At 58.0% G+C, this 9,316-nt stretch overlaps 1 protein-coding gene across 3 annotated transcripts; it reads left to right on the forward strand.

Annotated features, from left to right (window-relative positions):
- Positions 1–421: 421 nt before the first annotated feature.
- LOC104068583 (indoleamine 2,3-dioxygenase 2) lies at positions 422–8,826 on the forward strand. 3 transcript variants are annotated; one of them, XM_054049772.1, is made up of 11 exons: positions 422–1,684; positions 2,781–2,876; positions 3,399–3,518; positions 3,712–3,830; positions 4,231–4,245; positions 4,513–4,612; positions 4,784–4,901; positions 5,299–5,350; positions 6,620–6,862; positions 7,135–7,283; positions 7,521–7,649. In XM_054049772.1, the coding sequence occupies exons 1-11, from the start codon at positions 1,586–1,588 to the stop codon at positions 7,556–7,558; spliced, it is 1,149 nt and encodes a 382-aa protein (XP_053905747.1). In that variant the 5' UTR covers positions 422–1,585; the 3' UTR covers positions 7,559–7,649. The 3 variants fall into 3 exon arrangements, with proteins under 3 accessions (XP_053905747.1, XP_053905745.1, XP_053905746.1); XM_054049770.1 differs by lacking the exon at positions 7,521–7,649 and adding an exon at positions 7,907–8,826 and having other exon boundaries at positions 425–1,684; XM_054049771.1 differs by lacking the exons at positions 6,620–6,862; positions 7,521–7,649 and adding an exon at positions 7,907–8,826 and having other exon boundaries at positions 429–1,684.
- The last annotated feature ends 490 nt before the right edge of the window (positions 8,827–9,316 follow it).

Here is a 9,316-nt window from a genome sequence, read left to right on the forward strand (position 1 = left end):
TACTGGGACTGTAAGCTCAGGGGTGGGTTCGGTACTGGTGCACAGAGCTATTACCAGTACCGGTGGGGCAGAGATGGGGCTGCGACTGGTGCTGCTGCCGCTATGTGAGTCCTGGCTGGTCCCTCCTGGTTCCCCTCAGTTTCCTCTGGTCACCTGCCTCCTCCCTCCCCTTCTTTTTCCCCTTCTCCCCGCTCCCCCCTATGCTCTCCCCCCACCCCCAGTTCCTCCCAGTTCCTCCTAGGTTCTCCCAGCCCCTCCCAGTCATGTCTCTCCCCCTGGACGCCCTCCCTCAGTTCCTCCTGGTCCCCCATCCCGGTCCCAGTCCCCCCAGTGCTGCTCCCCAGCACGGCTCCTCTCCCCAGGCTCTGGCCCAGCTCACAGTCCTGCAGCGGCTCCGGTACCAGGGGCAGTGGGATGGGGGCTCCAGCTGTGGGGTGGGGGGGACAGATGTGCTGATGGGGGCGCGGGTGCTGCACTGGGCATTGGGAACCGGTTTCTTTTCCAGCCGCTCTCAGCTGAAGCACTGTCTCCCAAATACTTCCAAGCGTACGTTGTTTTGGACAAGGCTTTGGTAAGTCTGTGTCAGTCACCTCCTCCTCTTGTTTGTTCCTCCTCTGGTTTCTCTGAGCACAAAATGATGCTGTTTGTGTCCTCTTTGGAGAAGTTACATATGGTGTGGGGAAAAAAAGAAGGAAAATCCATAGGTCCCATTCACGTGTTTGCTGGTGGCCGTCATCTCAGCGTTTCAGCCTTATTCTGCTCCGTCGTGGCAAATGCCTCATGAGCTCCTGTGTCCTCTTGGGTTATTTTTCAGTACGACTCCGTGGGGTCGGACAGGAACGCCATGGCACAGAAGATGATCCAGGTCTTCAGCTCAGTCAGCACTGTAAGTGTTCAGTCTGGTTTGCACCGTAGTGAGGTGCGGGGGGACTGGTGTTCGTGACGGCTTTGTGTTTCCCAGCTGTCTTTGGTTTTAGGGGGAGGTTAGGTAAAGAATTCCAGACAGAGGTCACCTGGGGGTGTCAGACACAGCCTGCTGGGATCTGCCCCGCCGGTGCTGTTCCCGGTGGCTGTGGGGCCGTGTCACGGTGTGGTGGGTCCATCCCACCAGCGTGGACGCGGATGGTCCCCAGTCCTTGCGTGGTTCCTGCAAACCAAGCACAGTACACAGGACACGAGTTCGGCATTGCCGGGATCCTGGGGAGACTCAGCTGCAGAGACAGTGACCCTGAGCTGCCACCAGCCCATGGAGCTCCCATGGAAGCCTGGAGCATCCGTGCAGCTCCGAGGGGAGCCAGCTCACAGCTTCTACCCACGGCAATGAGCTTCCCTGAGCCTTCCCCACAGGTGGATGCCCACAGGGATGGAGATCGGTGCTTCCTCCATGACAACGCCTTATCAGCAACCTTTAACCATGTTTGCTCGGACGCGCCGGCCATTGGGTGGGCAGACCTGGCTCCCCCCAGGACAAGGTTCGCTCCCGTAGCCGGGGCACGCGGTGCTGGCTCAGCACATACCAGGAGCATCGCAGCCAGTGCGTATCCGCCGAGCCGGAGCACATCCCGATCCTGCACCGGCGCAGCTGATGGAGGTCAAACACGGCACAGAGGAGACCCCGCTGCCCCTGGCACTGACCAGGTTTCAAGTCTCGGAGGAGTATGGCTTCCTTCTTCCCGATCCTCTGGTAGGAGATGGCTGTGCCCTCGTGTCTGTGTGCTACAAAGGACAGAGAACAGAAAAATAGAGGGGTTGGTGAGCGGCTTTCTGGTTGGGGTTCAGGTCAAGGCTCCTCTATAACAGAAGCAGCAGAGCAGGCACATGCGCTTTTGCTCCAGGGAGTTTCACAGGGCAAACCTCTTGCTTTAAAAACGATTGAACAAGTGCTAGAGAGGAGAAGTTTGCAATTCACAGCTTAGCCTTGGCTCTGCAGGGTTTTGGGGAGCGCGAAGGGAGAGGTCAGAGTGCAGATCTCCTGTGCTGAAAGCGGTGCCGTTTGTCACTGGGATCACTTCGCAGTGGGAGCCGCTCAGGGACAGGCAGATACTGGTTTGTCATCCATTAACTCGTGATCGTACAGGCTGGTAACACAAGAGGGGCAACCGGACACGAACCATTAGCCACGATGAGCAAGGGTGGGTGGACGCCGGGCGCCTGGGCTGGCAGCGCCTGCTCCCCTCCCTTCCCCGCAGGCGTGAGTGCGGCCCCAGGAACAGCTGTGCAAATATGTGTGTCCCTATCACTACTCTGATCCCCTTTTCTCCCTGGATCCTACAGCAGAGACTGGAATTTGGGTGTTGACTCTCAGCCGGCCTCGGCTCTGAAGAGTTTACCCAGGGCTGGGGTTATCTCTGAGCCCCCTGTTCCCTTCTACTCCCGTTCCTGCGCACCAGCACAGGGTTATCTTCCCCATCCCGGGATGGAGAGGCTCCATCTGCCTTTCCAGTGACTCCCTGAGCATCCCACTGGTCCCCAGAGCTGCAGGACTGCTCTGGCCATCCCCCAGCTGACAGGAGACCCCAACCCAGGGTATGCGCTCCCCTCTGCCTCCCCGATTTCCAGGGGCAGCCAGCCTGGTTCCCTCAACCGACCCATCATCTCTAAGCCCAGTGACTTCTCCCGGGTGATCTTCCCGTGCTGGGATGTTCTGTATCCCATTTCCCGCAACCTCTGCCTGTTTTACGAAGGAGGACAGCCCTGAAGCCTCCTCTTGGGGAGGATGACACCATGTGCAGCCGCTCTCTGTGCATTAACAGCCCTCGCTCTCTCCTCTCGCTTCCAAGACACAGCTTCCAGCACCTTATGCTCCCTGGATGGAGATTGCCCACCACCTGCCTCAGCTGATCGCGAGCCACCGGCTCCGCTCACGCGTTCACCAGGTACCTGTGTTATCTTTCCTGGCTCTGGAGCTCTCCCAGACCTTGGTCCGACAAAGCAATGGAAAAGCAAACCAGCAGCACAGCTGTGTCCTCAGCAAGGACTCACACGCACAGGATTAATGCTGTGCAAAGCCTGATACTGGCACAGAAATAACTCCTGCAGCAGATCCCAGGTCCCACCAGGGCTGGAGCGGGGAATGCGCTGGTAGGGGAAACCCCCTGGATATCATGAGAGCTGTGGATGGTCCCGGCCACGCTCCACAAGCTCTCCAGGAGTCCCCAGACCCCTCGGCACGTAGGGATCAGCTGCTCTCGCGTGCATCCCGGCGCAAGGGACGGGGATGCTGTTCTGAGTAAAGTCCTGCAGGTTATGGTCAATGCTCACAAACCAGCAACAGCAAATCCTGCGGGAGAGGGGGGGGATGGAGGCTTATGGGGAGGCAGGAAGAAGGGGCAGCCCCCATCGCGGGGGCCCTGGGCATGGCCGGCGGTGCCCGCTGCTCCCAAGGGTGTCCCTGGCAGATGCCGCAGCTCAGCACCCGGCACCTCCGAGGGCGCGAGGAGCTGCACTTGGCGCATCTGGTGCTGAGCTTCATCACGACGGGCTACGTCTGGCAGGAGGGTGAGGAGGGCACCGTGAAGGTAAGAGCCACGCAGAGCAAGTTCACCTGCTCCTTGGCAGCCGGGGGCTGATTCTGCTTCCCTGGGACTCATCCCATGGGAGCAAAGCTGCTTTCCGGAGGCTGCAGCAGGAGTGTGACCCCTCCTGCCTGGCCCGGGCATCTTTCTCCAGCCTGACAGTGTCCTGTCTTCTCCTGTGCTTTGTGCCTTTCAGGTTCTGCCTCGAAATCTCGCTGTCCCCTTCTGGGAGGTCTCACAGGCCCTCGGCCTCCCCCCCATCCTCAGCCACATGGACTTTGTGTTGGCCAACTGGAGGAGGAAGAACCCTAAGGGGTAAATGGGCAAACATTGACAGACCAAATGCAGCTCTCCTCGCAGTTGGGGCAAAATTGAGGAGCCCCCAGCAGGTCCCAGCCAGCACAAGGAGGACAAATGGTCCCCAAACAGCTCCTCATCTGCCAAAACCCCTTGAAAACCCACCCTCCCTGGGGGTATGTGCCGTGGGGAAGGGTCTTGCTGGGGACAAAGGAGCGATGCTCTCCGGGGCTGCTGTGGGTGCTCGGTGGGGAGCAGGGGGCATCTGGGGACATCTGCCCAGGAGATGGTGGTTCCCTCGGGTCAGTGAGCTCATCGGTCTCCGATGGAGCACAGCCCATCGCTGCAACCATTTATAACATCTCTTTCTCTCTCTCCTTTCCTATGCGTTTGCTGGTAATAACCGAAACACCTTCAGGCCTCTGGAAATCGAGTAAGTGTTTAAGATGCTTAAATATTTTCTGACAGTATTGGTTTTGTTTGAACTGGCTCAGCCCTCCAGCTCTGCTCAGGCTGAACCTGGCTCCTGGTCCACAAACCCAACAAAACCAGCTCAGTCTTTGGCCCACGAATGCCACTGCGACAACGGCAAAGTGCTGTGACCGCGGGGGTTCAAAGGGCTCAACGGGGAATACGGGGAAATCCCGAGGGAGCACCTCCTAACCCCAGCCCTCGGCTGCTCCGCTGGGTGCTCCTGCAGGAACCTGGACACCATCATCTCGCTGCCTGGGGGAGAGAGCCTGCGAGGCTTCACCCTCGTCACCCTCCTGGTTGAGAAGGCAGCTGTTCCCGGCATTAAGGTAGGGAACCGCTACCCCAAAAGCTCTTTGCTTTCCCCCGAAAGCAACCTCGAGGTTCACCCATCCGCTGTGCTCATCGGGACAGGGCAGACCTGGGGTGGGTGGAAGGTGCCCAGAGCTGCTGCGCACGGACATCCCAACCCCTCATGGCTTCATCCTCTCGTCCTGCAGGCGATCGTTCAGGCCATCTGCGCCATCCGCCAGCGCGACGAGGAGACCCTGCGCAGAGCCCTGCAGGAGCTGGCAGAGGCCATCGGGGACATGAGCAAAGCTTTGAAACGGATGCACGGTAACAGCCGCCGTCGGCTGGAGGGCAGCTCGCGTCCTCAGCTCGCAGCTTTCGCTCGTCGGGTGCATCGGCACAAACGCACTCGCGCTCAGCCCATAGAGCATCTTTGGAGGGATTGGAGCAGGAGGAGGTGGCAGCCGTTCCGCGGAAGCTGAGCGCTCCCGGGGTGATGTGTGGTGTTTGAGCATCCAGACTCAAACAGGGTGTAAGAGTGACACAGCAGAGCCCGTCTGGGGAAGCCCACTGTGAGGAGGGGGCACCGCGCAACGCGCCTGCCAATCCTGCTGGGTCCTGAGCATGGGGCTGGGTGGCCTCGGCCGCAGCGGGGGCAGCTGCGATGCACAGGGAACTTTTGCCTTTTCCCCATAGTGACATCTGTGCTCTGATTTCCTCCTAGACTACGTGGATCCAGCAGTATTTTACGCTGTGATCCGGATCTTTCTCTCTGGGTAAGTCCAGCGCGTTTCCCTCCAAACCCATTGCACCATCACCTCACTGGGATGGGGGAACAGGGGATGCGCTGGGAAGGGGCTGCCCGGGCAAGGGAACAGAGTCCTTTGGGGCAGCGCTGTGCCTGGTCGCGGTGGCCCAGGGGGTGGTGTGATCCTATCCCTTTCAAGGGAAGGAGTTCCCAACCCTCCATCCAGCAAGGACCACGGCAGAGGGCTGGGTCTGCCCCCATCGCTTCTCTCCAGCCCACACTCGGCTCAGCCCCTGCACAATCCCTGGACCACAACAGTCCTGACTGTGCTAAAACGAACCATTCCTGATCTCAGCCAAACGGTTTTGGCAGAAGACTAAAATTCTCTCTGCTTCGTGCATGGTGCGCTCGAAGCCGAGTGGGGTCTCTTCCCCCTGCATCTTACAGAAACGTTTATAATGAGCCTCTGGCTGCTGCTCCAGTACAGTTCTGTTAATTTAACAAAATTTTCCCCTTGAATATTGAAAAAAAAGTCATTTGGGCAGAACAGGGCCCTGAGAGCCTGCAGGGTCACTATGGCTCACCTTCCCGGCAGGGATGCGAGCATCCCCATCCACTCCCGGATGCCTCAGGGGGGTTCTATTTTTACTTTTCTCCAGCGGATCTCAGCATTCCTGAATCAAAAGACTCCATGCATCCTGATGAAATTTCTCTCATTTTTTTGGTCCAAGCTGACCTTGTCTTGGTGGTCATCAGCCTGGAAAAACATGCCTTTTAAATTCCCTTCTGCTTATAAGGGCTTCCCACTAGTAAAGGTTACTATAAATACATCCCTGGGAGAGCTAAAAATACTGTGGTATTTGATAATGGATCTATTTTCTCTGCATTTTGAGCAAAATCTGCTCCAGCAGTCACACAGCCCTCGCAGCCGGCACTGAAAGCTTCATGAAACAGTGCATTCTTCAGAAGGTCAAGAGATATTTTTGTGCCAGGCACATTATCTCTCTCTCTCTGAAATTATAAATCCTTTTTCCGTTGGTGAGCGAGCATTTATCCATGTTTGCACAACGGGTGCAGAAAGCCGAGTGAGAGGAGCTGTGAGTTCATGGTGCGCGGGGGGAGGCACTGATGCTGCCCGGTTCTCCGGCCTGGCTGAGGACAAACAGCTTTATGAGAAGGAGGAAATCACATTACAGCCTCGTTCTCTACTGAAATAAAGAAAGGCAGGTCGTCCTGTGCTGGTGTTAAAGACGTCATCCCAAGAGTAACAAGAACAGAGTAAAATCCTCATTTCCAGGACTCGGGAAAGCATTTGGGCAAATCCATCTGCCCACAAAGGCATTCTGACCTCAGCCGATGGCCACTGGGATTTGAGGGCATCAATGCTGGTGCCGCTGCTGCCCAGAGAAGCGCTCTCCCCTCTCGCACCCCCAAAGCAGCTCTGTGCCTGCGAACCACGCGGCAACTGCCTTGTCGAGAGGTGGAAACACAGCCGGACAAGGGCAGATTGTGCCGGGACCACGCCGTGTGGAGCTCAGCGGTGCGTGGCAATGCCACAGGACCATCCCCACCCGTAGGCAATGGATAGTCAAGGGTTTCTCCCTACGACTATGACCTTGTTGAGTGCCCATGTTTGATTTCCGAGTTTATCTCGCGTTTGAGGACAGCTGTCAAGGCTGAGCCAGGAGGAGGAAATCCATGGGCTGGGTCAGGAAAGGTTCCTTCAATCTTGCCAGCCCAGGGTCCCTTCTTGCAGCCCCTCCGTTATCAGCCGCCCACAGCCGCTCCCTGACTGCCATTCTTCCCGCTCAGCTGGAAAGATAACCCCGCCATGCCGGACGGGCTGATATACGAGGGGGTATCCGAGGAACCCATGGCATACTCAGGAGGGAGCGCGGCACAGAGCACCGTCCTCCACGCTTTTGATGAGTTCCTGGGGATCCACCACAGCGAGGAGAGCAGTAAGTCACTTTTCCTTTGTCCTAAGCAAATACGAGGCAGGGGAAGTGCTTCCCACGGCTGTGCCCAGCTCTGCCAGTCGATGGGACACGCGCCCATCTCGCCCTCGCGGAGCCCGGCTGTGCCCCGCTCGTTAGGGAGGAAAGCTACAAACGAGGCTTTGGCAGGAGAAATTCCCAGATGGATAGACTTGGCTTTTTTGCACGTCAACTTTTCATTGAGGTTCTCTATGGGTACAGAGACGAGGGAGCAGCGCGCGCCAGCATCCTGTCAGTAACTCAGCTCATCCATTCGCACGGCTTCGCACCCGTCCTGCCCGCAACAGAATGGATTTATCAGAAATTAGCAAACCCACTCTACTTGCAAAACAACCCACACAACCCGAAACCAAAAGCCTGGGAGCAAGGGGTAAAACTTGCCTTTTAGGGTTGAGACCAGCCCTAGCTCAGCACTGACCTAATATGGGGTTTCTTTTTCAATTAATTGGAGGCACTGAGACCCGAGGCTGTGCAGGCGGTTGGGTACCACCAGCACCACTGCTCCGGTCTGGCTGCTCTCTGAGAGCATCAAAGTGCTTTAACCCACTCACTCGCAACTTATTTCTCTCTTTGCCGGTGTCTTGCAGCTGCTTTCCTGCACAGGATGAGGGACTACATGCCCCGTCCCCACAGAGCCTTTGTGGAGGAGATCCGCCGCGTCCCCTCGCTGAAGCAGCACGTGCTCTCCTCCGGAGACACCCGGCTCTGCACTGCTTTCAACCAGTGCATCTCCGCGCTGGCGGACTTCAGGTCCTACCACATCGCTATTGTCACCAAATACATCGCCGTCGCGGCGGCCAAAGCCAAGGCAGAGCTGGGGGGCAGGGCTGGACCCTCCACGGCGAAGCCCCCGTCTGCGCTGGAGGGCAAAGGGACTGGGGGGTCCCACATCTTCAGCTTCCTGAAGAGCATCAGGGACACCACCAGGGAAGGGATGATAAATGCCTGACTTGTCCTGAGGGTTTGCAAGGCAACGCTCAAAGCGGGCGCAGGAGCCCAAATGGCCCTATGTTCGTGCCTGGGGCACACGAGCCAAAAGCGACCACAGCGACCTGCACTGAAATCCTCCTCTCAACAGCCCCTTTCCCACTCACACACGTCTGGGACACGGGGAATGCTCTGGGAAATGGGGAACGCACCCTGGGCTGTCAAGGGAGGAGAGCACTGCTGTCGATAACCCCCAAAAGGCAAGCAGTGAACATCCTTCCACAGTAGTAGGATGGACCCAGCAACCTTCTATAGACCGAGGATAGGTGCCACATCCTTCCACAGCACCGGGATGGGTGCAGCACCCTTCCACAGCACCAGCATGGGTGCAGCATCCTTCCATGGCACTGAGGTGGACACAGCACCCTTCTGTGGTATGGGGATGGGTGCACCATCCTTTCACAGTGCCAGGGTGGACACAGCATCCTTCCACAGCACTGGGATGGGTGCAGCATCTTTCCACAACACCAGGGTGGACACAGCATCCTTCCATGGTACTGGGATGGGCACAGCATCCTTCCACAGCACTGGGATGGGCACAAAATCTTTCCAGGGCACTGGGATGGGCACAGCATCCTTCCACAGCACCAGCATGGGTGCAGCATCCTTCCACAGCACTGGGATGGGCACAGCATCCTTCCATGGCACCAGGATGTGCGCAGTATCTTCCCGCAAGCTGCGGGGCTGTAGGCGCAGGGGCAGCTGGAGTCACACAGCCCTAAATAAAGCAGCAATCCCCAAACCCAGCCGTGCTGCCTGTCCCTGTGTCCGAAGCCTCTTCCCTGGCCCCCCCAACACGACATCCCAACACTTCTCCCTCGCGAGGTGGCGACAGAAACCAGCTTTTGGCTCCTGGCAGCAGAGGAGCAAGGAGGGGGGGAGCAGAGGTGGGGTTTGGGGGGGCTGCAGGGGGTGCTGGGGCTGGGGAGTGCAGCAGGGTGCTGTGCCCATTGCCTTTGGCTCCTTTCCCCCCGTGCCAACCCTCCCCATCCTCTTCACACCCAAAGAGG

Source organism: Cuculus canorus, chromosome 26, assembly GCF_017976375.1.
Source record: "Cuculus canorus isolate bCucCan1 chromosome 26, bCucCan1.pri, whole genome shotgun sequence".
Lineage (NCBI taxonomy): Eukaryota > Metazoa > Chordata > Aves > Cuculiformes > Cuculidae > Cuculus > Cuculus canorus.

Excerpts from the sequence above, each read along its gene's own strand:
- LOC104068583 (XM_054049770.1), top strand. The coding sequence starts at position 1,586 with ATGGAGGTCAAACACGGCACAGAGGAGACCCCGCTGCCCCTGGCACTG. Across the intron at positions 4,902-5,298 it reads AGCTTTGAAACGGATGCACG|ACTACGTGGATCCAGCAGTA; the intron begins GTAACAGCCGCC and ends ATTTCCTCCTAG. Across the intron at positions 7,284-7,906 it reads CCACCACAGCGAGGAGAGCA|CTGCTTTCCTGCACAGGATG; the intron begins GTAAGTCACTTT and ends GGTGTCTTGCAG.